General features: G+C 33.2%; 1 protein-coding gene across 2 annotated transcripts in view; it reads left to right on the top strand.

The window, feature by feature from the left end:
- The window catches only part of RFX3 (regulatory factor X3), a 106,907-nt gene that overhangs the window by 78,499 nt on the left and 6,900 nt on the right, over nt 1-21,508 (top strand). The window contains exons 5-16 of one of the 2 annotated variants that reach the window (XM_054283191.1): nt 186-260; nt 4,311-4,492; nt 5,082-5,201; nt 7,696-7,817; nt 9,048-9,160; nt 9,935-10,050; nt 10,614-10,768; nt 15,190-15,287; nt 15,558-15,707; nt 17,184-17,392; nt 18,366-18,519; nt 20,614-20,656. In XM_054283191.1, coding sequence (XP_054139166.1) covers nt 186-260; nt 4,311-4,492; nt 5,082-5,201; nt 7,696-7,817; nt 9,048-9,160; nt 9,935-10,050; nt 10,614-10,768; nt 15,190-15,287; nt 15,558-15,707; nt 17,184-17,392; nt 18,366-18,519; nt 20,614-20,656 — 1,537 coding nt within the window. The remainder of the gene's footprint in view (nt 1-185; nt 261-4,310; nt 4,493-5,081; nt 5,202-7,695; nt 7,818-9,047; nt 9,161-9,934; nt 10,051-10,613; nt 10,769-15,189; nt 15,288-15,557; nt 15,708-17,183; nt 17,393-18,365; nt 18,520-20,613; nt 20,657-21,508) is intronic. The other variant, XM_054283198.1, reaches the window with a different exon arrangement.

The following is a 21,508-nucleotide window of genomic DNA, read 5'->3' on the forward strand; positions in this document are numbered from 1 at the left end:
TGACCCCATTGAGGAGGCTTGTGTTCACTGGGACTCTAGATTGAGGCTTTTTAATAAAATATATGCCCTAGCCAGGAATAAAGCAGGCATTTCTGTTGATCTGTAAGGAATCTGTCAAAACTTCTCTGATCAGGCTTTTTTACTATCCCATCTTGAGTCCTTTTTTTAATGACATCTATTATCAGATTGAAATGGCGATTGAGACACTGCAAAAGTCTGATGGTCTGTCCACTCACAGAAGCTCTCTTCTCAACAGCCATGTAAGTTGTCTCTTCTTCACATACACTCTCTCTTGCTTGTTCTGCATGCTTAGCCTGCCTCTAAATGTTTGTTTTATTTTATTATTACTTTTTGCTCTTAATCTTCCCATCTTAGTTGCTTGTAATCTTCTACTACACCTCCCATGGCTTTATTTTGTCAGATTAAATGTCTTTATGGTATATTGCAGAGTGTTACCTGTTTCCTATGCTGTACACCTGTGTTAGGATGAGTTAACACATTTGACTGTTTTGCGGGTTACAGTGTAAATATCAAGCTAAGGTTCAATTAATTCTAAATTAGGTGGCTTTTGGCATTTTAAATACAATTGTCTGCATCATAAGAACTGTGTACCATATACTAATTTTGTGGCATGTGAAGAGGAAGAGAAGAAAAAGCACACCTAAATAATATATTTAGGTTATTCCTAGGTGTTTCTTCATTTATTCTGACTAGTGAGTTTATTTTGAAATTACGTAAGAATCCTAAGGATCCTTCTGATGACCTGGTAAAAATTGAAAACAGTGCCTTAATTTGAAGTACACAGAAATGTCTTATTCATCTGCCTTTTACTTTGTTCTTACACTGCAAGTCTAACGTTTCATAGACAAAGCTAAAAGATATTTGGGGAAAACATGATCTCCAAATATAGTGACAAGTTCATTATGTAAAACTTTAAAATAAAGGAAAAAGACCAAGTTAATTTTAAACTTATTATGTAAATAATGTTATTACTTTGTAAGTTGTTAGTCTTTCTGAAATGTTGTTTTTTTTCTGTTGGTTCTTATGGTTTTGAATTTTGTATTTTTGCCATGTTGATTGGTTTGTATTCATATTACTTTTTTTCCTTCTCAGCTTTGCTTATTATATGAATTCAAATACCATTATTGCTTTACAGAAGAAATTGAAATTTAGTTTGCAGTCTGAAATGTAGAATATGATAGTAGAGATTATCCTTTGGAAATCAAATTTAAAATACATGCTTTAGAAGGTTTGGGTTTGGATTTGGATTTTTTTCCTGTAGGGGTCTGGTTTTGTTGAACTTAAAATGTTTTGTGGAGAATTTAGGCAAGCTTTTTTTTCTTAAAACTAAAATTTAGAGGAAAACTGTATCATAAAAAGTTACAGGAAATTATATACAGAAAGGAAATTTAAATTCCACCTTTTCTGCTCACAAAATAATTATTTTGAAGATAAGGTGGTATCAAAATTATTATTTAAATAATAATAGATATTATTGGACTAATAATATCAAAATGGTTGTTTAAATATCATTTTTAACAGACTGTGACTTTTTCGGGAATGTTTTAGAACTATCTAGAAAGACTTAAAACACTAGAACTATTCTAAGTTTGTGTTTAAACCTGTTAGGAAGTCTCTAGTCGTTGTATAGAATTAAGAAAGATTACAAGATAAGCTGCAGTGCCTCTGTAAGTTGTGTTTCACTCATTCCTAGTTCTAGGCGCTGTTCACAGTGTCTTCCCAATAACAAGATTGGTACAGAAGATCACAGTCCTTCCAGCTGTGAAGACTTACCGTGATATTCTTGACTGTGAACACTTTGTGAAAAATACTGTGTTAGGGATGTATCTTTGACTCTGTGGGGAAAAAATAATTTAAAACAACCCTTGCACACATTTTTATCGCAAAAAGTCTTTACTGCTTTTGGTCATTTTGAAAGAAATTTAAAATCTAGATCAAGCTTACAGGATGTTTTGCCTGTTTTTAAAGCAATGATTATTGTCTTTAAACTCAAGGACAGTGTAAAGAAAGTTTAAGCGTAGTTGTACACTTTGTCTCTTTAAACTTTTCTTGAATTTGCCTTCTAATGGTTTGGTTTGGCATTTATTAAATAATTTGCGTAACAGATTTTAAAACAGAATTCTAAATTGTGTTTTTAATTAACTTATACACTTAGAAGGTGATAAATTAATTTGTGGAAATATTTTAGTTTGGGATTTAAATTTTCAACCTTTGTTACCTCAATGAAGTTTTGTAGGATTTGTTTTCCTAAATACATGAGTTCTCATTTCAAGGAGTTTGTAATTTCTCCTCTGTTTTCTTTTGTTTCTTGATGTATTTCTGCATGGGATCAACTTATTCAGCCTATTGATAGTTGAGTGTTTTATAAACATTGCAAATTAATTGAAATCACACTCAATTTAACAGGTCTGGCTCTGTGAATATTTCGTACCTTTCCTCATCTTAGCATTACATTATGGTCAGTACTACAAATTCATAACCCACCACTCAAACCTGAACAATTTTAGAATTGTATTTCAGCTTGATGGAGAAGTGTTTGGGTTCTTTAAAAAGTTGTTTACAATAATGTTTGGATTCAATTTTCTCTTAAAATCATGAATTAACTGCACTTTTTCTTCCAGGCTATAATCTATGAAGTAAGGATTTCAAGCCCTTACTACTAAGTAACTCCTTCCAAGAGCAAAAATTCTAGTATTGCACTTAACTTTTCATTTGGCTTTTTGTGTGTTGAATAATGCAAGTTATGTTTGAAATAACATCTGTTAGAAATTCATATAATTAATGAAGTGCACTCAAAGTGATTAATAATAGATTAGAAACCATCTGGAGGAAAATATCTTTAATGCTACACACAGAACTTAATTGCAAAATAATTAATTTTTTGTTTGTCAGTCTTTTGGGATTGACAGAGTTTTTCCCCTTGGGGAAAGCAGAAGTACTTCAAGTTCTGTATCGTTCTTATTCAATTCTGGATGTAATAATATATGACAAATGTTATATAAATGTATTAATACAAATAGAAATGTAATAACAGATTTTCAGTATGGATAGATTGCAACCACTGAAAGTTATAATTACGTTTGTAAGCCGAGACAGGCTTAGGTCAGATCACTAGTGAAATAAGTCTAATACATTCACACAAAACTCAAATATTAACAATTATACCTTTTCTTCAGCTATATTTCAAAATGACAGATGCTCAGTTTGGAAGCACTTGTGAATGTTAGTACATATGAAACAATCATAAATCATGATTAACTGTACTTCTTCATTTTCTTTATTTGAAATGCAAAATTGCCTGCAAACCAAGCTAAAAATCTTATGTCTTGGAAGTATTTGCATCTTCTTTCTGTATTTTTCTAGAGGTGAGAAAACTCTAGCGATCCATGACAAGTACAGGAAAAAATAAGGAAAATGTTGACTTATCAAAAAACAAAACCAGTGAAATTTATTGAATTCTCAGAGTATATTGGTTTTGCTATATTTTGTGATTTTCCTTTAGTGCTAAATCTAGGAGTATTAAATTGTCCTTTTAACATTTTTTTGTATATTAGCAACAGCTAGAGGTGTGTCGTGAGTGTGCTTACTTAGAACATGCAGTGATGTTGCATAATATCTCTTCTTGCATGTTTCTAATTATCTACCACAATTACATGAAAAGATTACTGTTTTTCCAAGAAACTCATTCTGTTCCATTTGGAAGTCAAAGGCAAGCAGGCTACAGCTGAAAGGGTTTGTATCCCTAATGATTCATAGACCTACCAATTATTTTCAATGTTACCTAGGTAGCTCTCTGACTTTTATGCAGTAGCTTTTTTTTAATTTGTATCTTAATGTTTTTTAACAACAAAGAGAAACAATATCATTTTCCGGTTTTACAAATACATTAATTACCTATTGTGCCCAAGAAGTTTGTTTTCTGCAGTTTATGTGTATTACATTCATGATTCCTTTATTTCTTTGTGGTACTAACAATTTGTCTCCAAAGCATACATATCTTTATTACATACTGATATGTGGTACTGAATCAAAAATATTTTAAGAAAAGGGCACTTTCCTGAAGTCACAAATGCAATGAATTCTGCTATTATTCCCTGGTAATTCTGGAGATATCAAAGCATTATTGTATCGTATTGTAACTAACATTTAAAGACACTCTGAGGAAGAAAGTCATTTTTAATAGACCTGAAGAGTGATTCCATCTGTCAGAAGTTAATGCTGTATGGCTACAATATTTTCAATAAAGTATATAATAGGGTGGTTTTTTTTCTCTTTTGTATGTGATATAGCTTCAATGGCTTTTAGACAACTATGAAACTGCAGAAGGAGTGAGCCTTCCAAGAAGTACCCTTTACAACCATTACTTAAGACACTGTCAGGAGCACAAGTTGGATCCAGTCAATGCTGCCTCCTTTGGAAAACTCATAAGGTCAATCTTCATGGGACTACGGACCAGAAGACTTGGAACTAGGTTTGTGCAATTGAAATCCTGAATTATAATAAAAAATAAAGGTAATAATTATGGATAAGAAACTAGTCTGCTAGGAAAAAGAATACAAAACATAAGAATTCTTTTAATAAGAATCCTGCATTAAAATATTAGTGTTTTTCTGTCAGTTCTATTTCTTCATGTTGAACAGTTCTGTGTTTTTTCAAGATGCTATTATAGTTTCATTTCTTCTGCTTTTGACAGTTAATGTGTTTGTATTTTGGTCACTACACTTCAGATTTTTATCATTACAAATAAAACATAACTTTCTGTTTGGAAATCACTAAGAATACTATTTGCCCATACTAGATAAATTGTATTTATTTGCATTTTATTTTTCTTACTGAAGTGGAGTGCAAGTTAGTATGCTGATAATATTTGTTTAAGAGAGTGAGTTAATTTCCCAAGGTAGCAAAAAGACACTCATGTAAAACAGGTATGACAGGAGAGCCAGACCTGATTTGTGTTGTTGTGTGTGTTGTTTTCCAGTCAATGTAAATTTTAAAGTAAATGTAAAGAAAATATGTAAAACTAGTATTACTGCTCTTTTAATGCTTGCTCTTCCATAAAGGGGGAACTCCAAGTATCATTATTATGGGATTCGGGTCAAGCCAGACTCTCCTCTTAATCGACTACAAGAGGACATGCAATATATGGCCATGAGACAACAGCCCATGCAGCAGAAACAGAGGTAAAGTGTGAAACACATCTATTCACGCTATTTCTCATCCATCAAGTCTTTTCATTACATGGACAAGTTCAAATTCCTGTTCAGCTTTTTTGCTGTGAAAACAAAAGTGTGCTGAATACCCAGTTGATGTCAATGACGTCAGGCACCAGTCAAAGTGAAAGAATATTTACCTAGAAATTGTCATAAATTTGCAGAAAATAAATAATGATCAAATTACCTATAATATGAACAGATTCTTCTTAACGATATTGAATTCTTGTCCCATAAGATGAGTAAAAGCAGTAAGAGCTTTAATTTCAACATTCCTATTTCTTCTCATTGCTGTATCATTTTATGTTCGCACTTCTTATCAGAGAACTTACAATTAAGTTGCTTGGAATTTATTTCATGTCCCTATGAAGAATTAATATGACCTCAATGGTTTGCTTCCAAGTATATGTAAGTATATTCCCTTAGTATCTGTTGTTCCTGAGGAATCTGTGGAGGCTCAGACGTAGTTGAAAACTGCGGCACAGGGCTGTACTGGTGATGAAAGAATGTGTGAATATGCATATTAAAAACTATTTTAAACAGAAAATTAATTATCTTTGAAAATTAATAATCTTTGAAAATTAATTTTGATTTGACTGGTGTTACTAGCCAGTCATATTGCTCTAAAGTAAAATACGTTAGATGCATAATTTCATGACTCTAATCAATAGAAGAGCACCACATCAAGCAAGTCATCTTTAGAACACTTACTCCTCCAAAAACCTACAGTTGAGTGAACAGTGGTATAGTGTACCAAGCATATTTTGTGTCTTTGTACACAACTGAAATATCGAAAACACAAACTTTTTAACTTCAAACTTTTCAAACTTAACTTCAAACACAAAGATCATTTTGATCAGAAATTATTTTACTGTCATTTCCAGACAGTACAGATTATTTACAACACTAAATGGAAGCTCATGGTAAGATATATGTTCTTAACTGTCTTTTGCTGAGCATAATACAGGAGCATGAGATGTCTCATAATAACATTATGTAGAAAACGCTTATTACAAAAACCATGGCAGGATTATATAGTAAGGAATGATGATAGATATTTACAAAATCTCCCAGCAAGCTTATTTTACCCACTCAATCTCATTCACTTAAACATTTCATTCACTTGCATTCAAAATTACATATGTGCACCAAAACATATGGTCTAACTAGAATTATTTCTGGAAAAATGATGCCAGTCAGCTCAACACTGCCACATCTCTTGTCTTCTTCGTGATTCACAAAGAAAAAGTGATTTTAGAATTTCATTATATAACTGTTAGGACTGGATATTTCTTTTTGTACTGTTTGCTTGATTATTTTATTTAAGACCACTGTATGTCTTACATAGTTCCCTTATTTCCCTCACCTAAATATGTTTGGCATCATTTTCTTAACTTTAAGTCAGTATGTTCCTTGATTATATCTGAACAAAATCACACATATGGCACTGTGTGCAGTTAGTGCACACTTCTGTGCCCCATGTTTTGTACTTGTACACATGTACCTGCACCAACATGCACCCAATTCAGGCTCAATTCACACCAATCCCAAGCTCTGCTGTGAGAATCTGTAAAGGTATTGGTGATGGGTGGGAACTGCAAGGTACCATTATGCACAATATGTAGCTTTTACATGAAAAGTACTGTGCTATAGAGAGCTTGGTATTTAACTTCAGTGTTTCATATATAACAGTGTGTGTTCTTATCATTGTTATCCACGTGTATTCAAAAATTCTAGCAGGATTTATTAAGAGAGAACTAAAAAACTGAATATTTTAATTTTCTTGATTATAGGAATATTTCTCTTTCGTCAGTTTATTAATATTTCTAGTGGTTCTTTTGTCTTTTAAATTAGTGGTAAATTGCAGTCAATACACTTTTTTTCTTGGTAGTTATACCAATTCTACCATCTCTATCAGACACATTTAGTTGAATAAATACTTCTAGTTCTCTTCAGCAAAAGCTGTAGACTGAATGTATGCTTCATTTTTCTTCATTCCTTTTCTTAATTTGGGAACCATGAAGCTTTTGGATTTGCATACCTTCAGTATCAAAAAGTGCTTGTTTTAAGTCTTCATTATTATGAGACAGTATTGTTGCTTCTTAAAAGTCATGAAACATGACCTTTGTTTTACAAAATTATGTCAATCTGTGTGGAAAGGGAAGGATTTGATTTTTTTTGGTATAAATTTGCCAGTGTTACAATATGCTGTTACTAAGCTAAATTCTAGCAGAAATTGGGAGTACTGCTGGAATATCACCTTTGTGAATTCTGTAAGCCATTGTTAACACTCTGGCTTCCCTTAGTGCTTTTTGCCTTCTGTTTTTTAAAAAGTAAGTAAGAACCTCCAAATTCTTTTGACACTTTTCCTGAAAATTTTATTTTGAGATGGAAAAATCAAACTCAGTGTTCCATTTATGAAGAAGTAAACAGAAGGGATAATTTTGTACTTGGTATTTTGCAGGTATAAGCCTATGCAGAAAGTGGATGGAGTTGCAGATGGCTTCACAGGAAGTGGTCAACAGACAGGCACATCTGTTGAACAAACTGTAATTGCCCAAAGTCAACATCATCAACAGTTTCTAGGTACGAAAGCAGGCTTTATACTGCTATATAAATAAGTAAGGTGAACTTTGTTTTCACAGTGAATATCAAGCCAGACAAGTAAAATAATTGCATCTGAAGTTATCATGCCCTCTGTAAAATCCTTACTCTCAACAGAACCAAAAGGCACTTAAATTACGCTTTATGTAATTTAAATTTTATGTAATATTTAATATGCATAATGTAAGTATAAAAGGAAAATTAGAAAAAACAGTGTGAGGTATACTTCATATTACATAAATATGAAGTTGCTTTACATAATTATATTAAATGTGCATATTGAAATTCCTGCTATGAAAGTTGTTTCCTTCATGTGCATTACAGTGCATTTTATTTGTGAAAGTTGGCATAGGGGGATGGCATTGCACTACTATGCAGGTTAGCCACTCCTAGCTGTTTTGAAAGGGTGTTCTAGTGTTGTGAGTGGAAAAAAACAAATAGTTTCAACTGAAAACTCAAAGGTCATGTTTAAAAATATCCAGATTGTGGATTTGTTGACCAGTTAAGCATGTATTCCAGTCACAGAAACAAATCTTAATTTAGTTAATTGTTTATGTAAAAAGAATCCTTGGCTGTGCTGATAGAGTGTGCTATTAGTGTAGGCTTATTTGGTTGGGATTTTCAGCCACCAAATCCTTTGGCTTGATTTTGCTGTAACTAAAACCATTTGGAGCATAAGGGTAGCATTAAAATGTTTTGAATCTTCTTTTCCAGGTATCTTTCAGTCCATTATTTTTATCTTACCAGCTTGTCTCCCAGAAATATTTGTGGCAAATAGTAAAAGCACACATTGACTCTACATAAAAGTCTAGTAAATGTCAAGTAAAAATGTATATTGAGTTTATTAAGCCCCATCACACCTGGCTGCATGGAAGCTCTTCAGCTGAGCAACCAAAAAATTATTCAAGGAGTAATCTCTCCTGCACTGAATCTACATATTTTCTTAGTAATAGTCTGAAAAAGCATGTGTTATGTTCTCCATATATGTATACTATGTACATGATAGCATTGTAATCTATACTAGTGTAATTTTGTATTCATTTTTTACTAAAAATTATTAATGTATTTAGCATTTTGGCATACAACAGGTATTAAATAATTTCCCCTTTGAATATTATGACCTTTTGGAATTTATTTCTTTGTATAATCCTTAGATTTTTTTTTAACTATACTGTAATTGGCACTTCTTTCATTATGTTGTCATGACAACAGATGCATCTCGAGTACTGCCAGAGTTTGGAGAAGTTGAAATATCTTCTCTGCCAGATGGTACTACCTTTGAGGACATCAAATCACTACAGAGTCTTTATCGAGAGCACTGTGAGGTATTTCCTATAAACCATTTATTTTCAAAAGTTTATGACTTTTACTGAAGGCCAGTACAGGAGAATAGTGTCCAATATATTGTAGCCATGAAAGTGGCATGTGACCTTCCCACAATATTTTATTTATCTCAATGAAACAAGATCAAAAAGGGTTTTCTGCATGAACCCCTTTGCAGGGGAAAGAGTAATATGTAATAAATACTGAGAATAAAATGTTGTTACATGTATGTTTCTCAGAATGTTAGACTTTAGATTGTGTATGGAGATATTTGGTTTAGTCAACAGCAAGTGTAAATCAGGTTAGATTATCATTTTATTTTATTTTTAAAAGCAGTAATATTTGTCTTGTATCAAAAAAAACATTAAGACATTTAAACCACATTTGATACTTAACAATATGTCTTTTAAAATTATTTTTGAAGGTGCTTCCAACTTAGAAAGCATTATGAAAAGGAGTAACATGTCAGGTTTACTTTTCTGTTTGCAGTAGCAGTAAATATTTTCTGTGCCTTAACTCCTGTGATATGTTTATGTAGTAAACATAGGCCATACTAGTTCCCAGAGGCTTCCATGCAAGCCTTATGCAAGTCTCTGTGCACAACAGTTTATAGTGCTGGATAATTTATGGGTATCAAAGATAATAAAACTTGAGAAATATACAGTTTGCCTTGATTCCACTTTGTCATGAAGGAAATGAGCTGTAGATCTAGTTGGAGTTGGGAGTGGAGGGATTCTGGGTAAAAGACAATATGATCTCATCTTTCATTTTTTCAGGCAATACTGGATGTGGTTGTTAATCTTCAATTCAGCCTGATAGAAAAATTGTGGCAAACTTTCTGGCGCTATTCTCCTTCTGTTCCACCTGATGGCACTCCTGTTAATGAACCAAGGTCAGTAAATGTTACTCTATGTTTAATGTGTCTCATAATAATGTAAATGTGAAATTATAAAAATCATATTAGTTTTAACATAGTAATTTTTTCCTCTATTATTATTTTCCAAATTAAATTTATGTTGTCTGGCAGTTTTGTATAGCCTGGGTGTATGCCAAAGGTACATCTTGAAACAGTGGTGTCATCCATGTTCATTTTGCATGGACAGCTAGAGTGAAGTTGTCTCTTCCCAATATTCAATCCACCACTTCTAAGCCAGAAACATCATTCATATGTCTGCACTATTTAGGAGAATTATACAGACATTTTTAAAATCCATTTCCATGTGAGATAATGTGTAAATAAGTTATATTGGCTGCAACTGAGTTATCTGTGACACCTGTATAAAAAAGTACATTTTAACACCCAGGTTTTTACCTACTGTAAATCATGAAATCATAGAAACTTTAGGTCAGAAAAGTCAAATTCAGCTGTTAACCAAGCACTGCCGTGTTAGCTGCTAAACCATGCCCCTAACTGCATTATCATTTATTAATTTGCCACAATTTTTTTAACACCAGCAATCTGAGCGAAATAGAAAGTCGACTTCCTAAAGCAAAGCTGATTACTCTGTGCAAGAATGAGTCTATTCTGAAATGGATGTGTAACTGTGACCATGTGATGTACCAGGCTTTGGTGGAGATTCTCATTCCTGACGTCCTTAGACCTATTCCTAGTAAGTTCAACATCTGAAACATTTTGTAAAGATTTTTCTGTAAGCATGTATATGATGGAAGTGTACTTGTGCCTCATTGGGCAGCTTAAGAAAAAAGTTTGAAAGTTATGCAAAAAATTATTCAAAATACTGTATAATTTATCCCTACTTTCATTGTACAAGGAGTTGTGCTGGCAAATGCCTACGACACATATTAGTCTTTGATTGGTCTGGAAGAGAACTGTGGTCTTTGTGATTCCATGTTTGGAGACGTGGTCCTTTATCCCTAACTGCTGAAATCAATTCTAGTAATTGTTAAGGCAATGAAAAATTCCTACTCCACTTTATTATTCTAATCTACTGTTTTCCTGTCATACATTCTGCAGGAAATAGTGAGTGATTGTCCAGTCATATCACCATTACCAGGAGTAGAGCTTTCTTTTCAAATTTAATTCTACTAGAATCTGTCATTGCTCTAGCAGTGTATTTTTATGGCTACTTTTGGTAGAAAACAAATTTTTGTGAAGGAAGTTGAACTTCATGAAGTATTTATTGTCTCACATGTACTGTCCAAAATGTTACACTGAAATCATGTTAGCAACCCACTAAAACCCTCACAATTCCTATGTATTATCTTCTTCCAATGAAAAAAACCACAGTATTTACTTTAAAAAAATTGGATTGCTTTTTTTTTTTAATTAGGGCTGTAAGTAGTTTTGCAGGTGACAAAGCTATATTGTCACGCTGTGACACCTTCTCTGTTATAGTGAGTAATAAGTACTCAGTAAGAATACTTGGTGGTAGTACCTTGCAAAAAAGGTTTATTGACTTCTTGCTTGCCAGTGGAATAAAATCAAGTTTTAGCAACTTATGTATAATACAAAAAAATTGAAACTGGAAAAGGATAAAATACGAAGGTTTGCCAGTTACAATGCACATTTTGCCTTTTGTTTAAGGAACGAGTAAGTTCTTGGTAGCAATTGGCATAATTTGTGCATCTATATAGCAGAATAAAGGAAAAATGTTTTTGCAAATACATGTAACTATTGACAACTTTTACTTGTCTAAATTATTTTGCATTGGTTTATATTTAAGTTTTACTTCTCTAATGACAATACCATTAGGTAGGATTTTACAGTAATATAGTGTATCACCAACAATTAGTTAATAATAAAAACTCCCACAAATTAAATTATAACATTTAATAGGTTGAATGAAAACTCTCACTTGCAAAAAAGCAAGTTAACTTATGAATAAAATGGTGGTGCAGACAGTTTTTCATTAAACTTGATCCTCTCCTTTTCAGTTGCTTTTCCAGTGAAGCCTGGCAGGCTCTAGAGAGATGTTTAAATGACAACATGCTGTCTTCTCGCTTTGCTTTGTAAGATTCATTGTGCATTGCCAATACAGGATTTCAAGAAAATGGGCAAAATCAATTAATCAATAACTAGATGCATCGTGTCCTTTTCATGCTATTTCTTTCTTTCTAAAATTACCAGTCATATTTGAATAATTGATACCTACTGTGTTTGACATTTCTGTTTTGGGGATGGGTCATCAAACTGTTGGATTCAAACACCTCATCTGATCTCAGGACGAATTCATCCCAAGAGACTTTTTGTGAACAGTCCAGGGATTTTCTGCTCAAAATTGCACTCACTGAGCTACCTTTAGAAGGCAGCTAACACATTATCTTACTTTATCCTTTAGGGCCAGCTAACTAAATGGCTTTTTTTAGCACCTTTCCTTTAAATGGTGGGCCATCCAAGTTTCTTCTTCACTGTTAAAGCGTTCAAATCTTGTGATTTTTTAAACTCCTGCTTTTGAATAAAAGCATTTCCAGTCATTACAAGAGACTAAAATAATGGGTTAAGGTTGAATATAACAAAAATGCAGCTGGGTGAATCATCCTCTGTGGGACAATAGCAGTTTGTAGGAAAGTTTGGACTCTGTAGAGGTGCTGGGACCATCAATGCTTCATTAAAGGCATGTTCATGATTTTTTTTAGTAAGTGGGAAGATAGCAGCAGCTGCTGCTCAAAATAAGGAAAAATATTATTTGAAAATGGCTTAAAGAAAGACCCTTTTTTTTGTTTAAATCTTTAGTGTTTTTTCTTTTAGACAAGTCCTGTTGTTGATACATATTACTGGACTAGAAAAAAAAAGACTGTTGAGGAAAAAAATTTTTTTATTTTTAACCTCTGTATTAAATTTATCAGCTGAAATATTTCGCACCCACAGAATGAGTGAAGAATTGCTGGGTATAAAACAGAAAATTCAGTTTCCTTAGAAAGTGAAATGCTGTCAATTGGAGTAAGGAATAAGGACCATAATTATATAGTGTCCTGTTATGTTTTAGAGTGGACATCTTGCATCTTCTCATATGGCAGAATGGACCGAAACAAATTTGATTGTGAGTTAATTTCCATGATAGGTGGAGAATTCATGCAAAATGCATTTCCATGCCATATTACACAATTCCAGACAGACAAAATATTGAAGTACTGGAAAGGCTGTAAGGCTCAGTTTTGTACCAGTCAGGGGAATTTTGGTTCAGAAGTCAAGCTTTTTAGGTGCTTATGGAAATCAAACTTTCTGTAACTGCCATTGCCACATCCTTTAGTGTGTGACTAGGAACTTAATGGTTTAGGCCCTTTGCACCATGCTTATCATACAAAGATTCTTTGAAAGGTTGCAGGTGTACTTACAAGTTCAAGGTATAGGTGCTTATGGTTTTGGTAATGGCTACATGTGTACTTAGGGATATGTGAAAAATTCTGTATTTAATATATCTCCAAAGATCATTAGAAATTCATGATGGCTCTATACAATACTGATGCCTGGTTAGCTACTTTAGCTATTTTATTTCTTCAGAACTTAGAATTCCTTTTATTTGTTCCTTTTTCTTTCTATTTAAAGGCCTCTCTTAAGGCCTGAGCTGCTTTTCCATATTTATTTTCAAAGTGATGCAAATAATTTTCTAACATATATATAAATGCACTTGGGTAAAAAAGAGTCATGAGAACACTCGAAGTGAAAAAGTGGTAATGTTTTTCTTAAATATCTAAGTACTATTCATACAGTACTTACATTATTACTTCCATCTTGTCTGGTAGGTAGGAAAATGTGAATGAATACATAGTCAAATAGTAAGTGCACAGAAATCATTTACAAAGCAACACAGGTGAACTAGGAGATTTACAGGGTTGAGGAAAAAAGCTTGTTCTTCACGTGTAAACATTAAAGTAGGAAAAATCCTGATAGCATAAGAGGGCTCAGCTAACACAAATATTTTTTAAGATCAAATTGTGATCAGCTAAGCATTCAGAGGTGTGGTGAATTATAAGGATTACCAATATGGATTTTACTGCTTCTGACTGCAAGTTTGAAGACATATGAAAAAGATATCACAAAAAATATAGTTTCTCTTTTAGTAAATTTACATTTCTGGTAGAAGACTTTATTTTAAAAAGGTATTATTAAAAAAAGATATTACTTCCTTAGGTTTTTTCCTCTACATTCTCATTGCTTTCATTCTCTAGTAGTCTTCAGAAACCTTTAGTTTTTTTCTTGTTTTGCCTACTTTTTGCAACAATTTGAGTGTAGTGCTGTTATGTCAACATGCAAGATTTAGGCATGGGAAAGCTAGGTTTCTATCACTCAGAAGATACGATTTTATTTTTTCCAGATACTGTTGCTTGGGATAATACTTCCTGTCCTCCTCTTTTGAAAAATTAAAATTTCTGGTTTTAGTAATGCAGAGTGCTATAGGGGCTTCAGTGTCTCTCTAAATCTGTCAGCCATTCAGCATTTCTGTGGATGCTATAGAAAAGAAAAAAAATGCACACAGATTTCACAGTCATTTCAATAATTTTACTTTCTGTCAGTGAAACACATTCCTATATCTTGCTTATTGATGATATCCTTAAGGGGACTGCATGTGAATGGAATTTATTCTTTAAAACTGAATTAAGCAGCACTATGACATAGTTTAAGATTAATTTGGACTTATTTGAGGAAAGTGCAATATTCCTATAAGTGGATTTTTCCCCAGACTTTTGCTTTTTGAAAGATGTGTCTAGGTGAAATGGAAAACTGAAAATTTCTGATGGAAAATTCCACCACAACTGCTGCAATTAGTGTTGTTCTTGTATAGGAGTGCCCCCAACAATACTGCTAAGTCACAAATTTCTTTGGAAGAATGTCTGGTGAAGAAGTCAGAATGTTTATTAAACCTAAAGTAAAAAGAATTATTACATTATATTATTAATACATTATTGTGTAAAATTTATCTCAGTGAGGCATTTTGAACATAGACTAGATTTGTCTAATAAGTAAATGCAGCAGACTTGAAAGTTGGGTACAAGTGTCCTGGGGATGCAAAACGTTTCAAGACAGGTGCACTGCTTTCTTTTCATTCTGTTTTTATTCTCCAATGTGCAGGTGCCTTGACCCAAGCCATTCGCAATTTTGCAAAAAGCCTTGAAGGTTGGCTTTCGAATGCCATGAACAATATTCCACAGAGGATGATACAAACCAAGGTAGATGAAACCTAAAGTACTATTCTTGCAATGGCAAACCAACTGGGCAATAGCATCTAAAAGGAGAAGCATTTTAACATTAATGCTAAATTTCATGTTTAGCATCAAGCATGAAGTAATCGCAGAGGAAGTAATATTATTTGATCTGCTACATGGTATAATTAAAATATGAGGACTCATTAATATACACTATTAAAATGAAAGTCAAGACTCAATCTGTAGAATTAATCTTTGGTGCACAATATTTAAAAATAATAAATTTCTTCATAGGTTGCCGCTGTAAGTGCCTTTGCCCAGACTCTGCGAAGATACACATCTCTTAATCACCTGGCTCAAGCAGCTCGTGCTGTGCTTCAAAATACTTCTCAAATCAACCAGATGCTCAATGATCTCAACCGTGTTGATTTTGCCAATGTTCAGGTAAAATTTAGTTTTGAATAGCAGGGGTTTTTTAAGTTTGATTTCTTCTATGATTTTGAACATTATTGTCAGGCATCATTCGATCAAGAAAGACAAGTGCTAATATTTTGCTCATTCATATACATTGTGACTCAGTCCAAATGTGACAGCTTATGCTTTAGGAAAGTAAGAGCTCAGAACCATTACCTGTTTCAATTTGCTTTCTTGAAATGCACATATTCTTCCAACTTCTATGCAAATGTAGAGCAAATACCTTCTTAGAATGGGTACCATGAATCGTGTCTCACTAATAGCAAAAATTATATTTTAGGATTAGAACTCAGTAGCATGTCTTCTGAATGTCTCTAAAGTTATTTAAATGCATAGCATTTTCAGTAGAGACTGTCTCCGTACATTAGTATTAAAACCCCATACATTAGTATTTTTTTTCTACGTTCCTCTGCCTAAATTTACAAGATCTCCTGAATAATGGATTAGATTAGTGTGGTTGGAACCTATATAGTATAAATTCATGTTTTTACTAAGCTTAATTTCTCCAGATGTTTTTGCTTGTCTGAGGAAAAATACTTTTGTCCTTCCGGCCAGCAAAGTGAAAGGTTTTGGGCTCCTGGTAGTTCTCTGTTTCTCTTAGTTGTAAGAGTGTTTTAATGTACTTGTTAACACACTTAACAGAAATCTAGTCAAGAGTTCTTGACCAAAGATACATTATATTAAGTACAGTAATATGTTGACATGGATACAGAGTCTGTGAATGAGATGTTAATTTGGCACATGACAACTAAAGTTTAAATGGAAATGGCTTGCAGTTAGTGAGCTTAATTTTTTTCTCATTTTCTGAATTTTACTGTTAACTTTATTTAAACTTGTTAACACTGACTAAATTGCTGATTGCTGCGTAGTGTGTTTCTCCACTTGTACGCAGCTCATGTTGTCTTTAAGCGATGGGTAATCTATTGCTGTGTAGAGTCAGCAAACAATCCTTGTTTGCGTACAAAGTTTTTTTTATAACACCATGTAACAGGATTTGTCTTTAAGCTTAACTTCTTCAGAACAAAAGGAATGTTGCACTTGATTTCTCTCTACTTTTTTTATTACTTTAGTTCTCTAAATTTGACTCTTCTTGCTTCTTCTGCCTGAAATCCCAGAAAAAAATAGAAGATATAAGTATTCCAACAGAAAAATTACAAAATTGGAAGCCTTTTTTCACAAATGAATGTGGGAAACAGGAAACTTTTTTGTTTACATTGTTTGTTCTAATTTCTTTATTTGATGTCTGTTCTTTCATGCTATACATTTCCCACCTATTTGCTTTCAACAAAATTACAATAGATGTAAAATAAAAAACACTTCTTAGTCTGTCTAGTAAGTGGGTCCAGTCTCTTTCATCCATTGAGCAGCTTAACCTTTGAGATACAATTACATTGTGTGCTTTGGCTTACGTATTGTCAATTCAAGAGCTGCCATGTGCTGTAACAGGAGCAGGCTTCCTGGGTGTGCCAGTGTGATGACAACATGGTTCAGAGACTCGAAACAGATTTCAAGATGACTCTTCAACAGCAGAGCACTCTGGAGCAGTGGGCTGCCTGGCTTGATAATGTAATGATGCAAGCATTGAAACCATATGAAGGAAGACCCAGCTTTCCTAAAGCAGCACGGCAATTTCTGTTAAAATGGTCTTTCTACAGGTATCATTTAATAGATTTTAAAACATTCTAACTATTCTATTAATTGCTGAATTGTGCATTGTAATGAAGTTGATAAATCTAATATCAACCAGTAGCTTGGTACATCATGAAAACCATGGGGTTTTTTTTAGAGGACTTCTGTTATTAACCTTGAACTCAGGGCTATCAGCAAATGAACAGGACCTAAATGGCCCTCGTTTATTATTTTAAAGGCCATCTGAAAATGAATGCAGGTGTAATTTTGTCCAGAGTTAGAAACATACTATGAATTGTTTCGGTTAAAAAACTATGCAGTTATTAAGTCACTGTTTTCAGTATTACTTACTAAAACTTTGTGGCATCAATGTTTATTAGATAAGAAGGGCAAAAGCTGTTTTTAATATATGAAAAGAACATTAAGACAAGCATTTCATGTTAGCTGCTTATTGAAACAGTTATCAGAGTAAACCTTGTTCTTTGAACCTGACTGTAGTGACTGCTAGCTGAAGATATGAAGACATAATATGAACACACAATAAGTCTATATTTTTTTTAATTTTAAGTTTAAAAACTTTTTAAATTCTGGCAATTAAAAGCATTGCCATAGAAAGACTGACGCAACAGACATTATTTAAGCAACAGTTTCTTTGAAAACAAATTGTTTTCTTGCCATTTTAGTTGGTTTTGTTTTCAACAAAGTTTCTTTCAAGTTAAGTTTTACATTTGTTCAATTAGTGGTAGTTATGCATAGGTCAATACCAAAACCAAACTAGTCTGGTTATTTCCTATGTGGTGTTCACCAGTACGTTCTGAGAAAGGAGACAAGCAAATGATTGCCCTTTCCTGGTCATCCCATTAAATCAGACAGTTGAGGATAATGTTACTTTTGAGAATATTGGTTTTGAGGTGGAATGTCTGTCTACATGGGTAAATGTTAAAATGGCTGTGACATACAATACATAAACATATATATATATTTTTTATTTTCAAATAGCTCAATGGTGATTCGGGATTTAACCTTGCGCAGTGCTGCTAGCTTTGGCTCATTTCATCTGATCCGCTTGCTTTACGATGAATACATGTTTTACTTAGTAGAACATCGTGTTGCTCAGGCAACAGGAGAGACACCTATTGCAGTTATGGGAGAGGTAAGATAATATGTAAGAGACTAGATTGATAGATTTAGTGATGAATTGGAGAAAGTTTTTTTGCACATTTTTAGGCGTGTATGTAGAATGGTCGGATGTTCTGCAGTATTACAATAGACTGAGTTACAAATCTATACAGTGGTTTCAGACTTGTTTAACTGGTTCATTGTAAAAGTATTAAAATAACGTTGAATTCCTAAAATCAGTTATTTCTAAATGAACTTACTCTTTTATGAATCTGCACACAGATTCATATGCATAGTTTGAAAAACATTGATCAACCAGCAACTATTGTCCACTTTTTGAGACCTGAATATTTTATGTGAAAATAAAAAAGGGCATAGTAATAGAAAAATGTTACTTCTGTGGATCTGTTTACATGCATTTGCACACATAATTCCCACACAAAATGTATACCCTCTTTGACATAAGAAGGCTGGTTTACATGCAGAATTTTGGCTTGTACAGACCTGTTTGCATACCGGTGACGACATACATAGAGGTTTGCAACACATTTGATTTTCATACAGTTGTTGCAAAGACTGTTGGCTTATAAAAGAAGATCTAGAATCTCAAAGCACAACTATTTTTTTATACTCAGCTATGGCATTTGCAAGGCAAAGTTTCCCTTACCCCTCTTCTTTTCAGTAGTTCATCTGACCTTTTATTTTGAGTGAGACAGTCAGGAAAGCATGAACTGTCCCAAAATAATAATGCTTCAAAGTGCTGGAAAATAGATATATTTGAAAATATGCTAAATTGTTAATAGGAAGGATTTGTTACATTTTTACACTTGCGAGTCACTCTATCATGTTCTGTGTTACCTATAAATTGCAGGTAATTTTGCTAGTTGAGTTTTCATTCTTCCCACAAGACATATTGATAGGCTTATTAAATATTATAAAGAGATAATATACTTTCAAGAGAAGTTGGAAGGTGTCTCAGATTGCTTTTTCAAATTATTTTATATCATGTGTCATGACATGTTTCAGAAAAATTAAATAATTTTTTTTGCTTAGTAGAAAGACCCACCATCAGTATAGATTCTCTTACATTTCTTGCCTTATATTTGCAGAAAGTACTACACAAGTATGCAGTTACTACATTCTTGTTGTCTCAGCAGACTTACTCCCTCATAGTATTTTCATATTCAGTCTCATAAACTCTAACAAGTTTATGAGACTGAATATGGAAATACTATGAGGGAGTAAGTATTGCAAAATTTTTGGAGGTGAGGGGCAGAATAGAAGTAATACATGAAATGCATGTCTTCTTATGGTTCTGTGTATTCAATGGCTGAAATAAAATGAGGAAGATTACAGTCCAACAAGCACTGTAAAAGAGTATAAACTGGTTCCAGCTGAGAAAAGCATTCTCATACTTCTCCCTTCCTCTCCTATCCTACCTTGGACACAGGCATTGGCAAAATTCTTCTGGAAAAGACTGGTATCATCATTTATGGCTAGAAATGTATCTGTGTAAACAATGTGCTTTTCATTTGATATCCACTGGTGGCATTTTACTCTTCCAAATTTCACACAAGAGAAATGGAGGAAGGAAAGGGAAGAAGGTTTCTAACTCACATGCAGCTTCTTTTAAAAGCTCAGGATTTTGATGTAAATCAGTTAACAGGTTATAAACCTTTTATCAGCAGTGCCTTTCATCTGCCTTCCAGGTAGATTAACAACACTGTACATACTTCATTTTGCTCAAGCACAATTAAAATGGTGCCTGGGAAATTTTAAAGAGAGTTTTTTGTTATAATATTGGCAGTTCAGAATGAATATCCACTATAATTTATGGCCTTATAAGACACAGAAATAGCTCACTTCAAACAACAAAGGCCCTGAGAATCTTTACAAAGGTTGTATTTCTCCATTTTAATTTTTGAGGGTTTACTTAGTGATAATTGTCTTAATAAGCACAAGACTGAAATGGAATGAGAAATTGTTCTGCTATGACTGTGGCTGCAGCTAAGATCATGCATTTGAATGAATGCATCAAACCAGTGGAGCACAGATTTCCTACATCATAGATATTCTGTGTCCACGTTTACTTAAGACTGTGTCCATTTTTTAATTGTTTATTTTGCAGTTTGGTGATTTAAATGCTGTGTCCCCTGGAAATATGGATAAAGGTAAGCATTTCAGTATCTCCAGGGTATAATTCTGTTTTGAGCTAATGTGTCTCTGAGCAAAATAAATCCTTATGTTTTAAAAACACAAGTCAAACAGAATTCAGAGCTGTATCATCCTATAAAGTGCATGTATGTGCTGTGTGGATACATTGATATAATACAATAGCTGTGTCTGTAATGTGCCACATGTAATAATGACTGGAATATCGTAGGTTTGTTTTACAATAAGAATATTTTGAAGATGTTTATTATTGTCACAAAGAAATACTCAAATTTTTATGCAAATTTTGTTATGTCTAATAGGATGCAGGAGGGTAACAGTTGGGGGAAGAAAGACAAGAATAAGCTTATGGATATTTAACTGTAGTGAATGTTTTGTTAAGTCAAGAAGCCGAATTGTATGCAGGTAGTCAGGGAAAAATTAGTTCCTTAAATTCTCTTCCTGCTCTATTTTGACATGCATTCTTATACTGACTACTTGAGTGATTGGGGGTGATTTGACCTCAGAACTCAACTAGTGAATATAAGAATGTTTGTCAAAATTTGGAGTCAAGTGACCACAACTCTCCTCGCCTCAGTTTCCCTATCTGTACCTAAAAGTAACAGCTCTTGTTCATTGTGTTTAGCAAATGAGACATTTTCCAGTATGAAGTTAATATTATTTGTTAGACCTTTTGAGATTCCAGGCTTTTTTTTCACATTAAAAGTGTGTAGCTCAAGTGATGAAACCTGAATCTGTTTATCTATTTGAGATAACAGTTGACTTCTTTTCCATTAAAATTTTAATTTTCAGTTTATGCTTTATCAGATTGCTCCCCTGTATTTCAACTATTACTTACAAAATAAAGAGCC

Source organism: Melozone crissalis, unplaced genomic scaffold (assembly GCF_028551555.1).
Source record: "Melozone crissalis strain CALT ecotype California unplaced genomic scaffold, PUWL_Pcris_2 ptg000005l_1, whole genome shotgun sequence".
Lineage (NCBI taxonomy): Eukaryota > Metazoa > Chordata > Aves > Passeriformes > Passerellidae > Melozone > Melozone crissalis.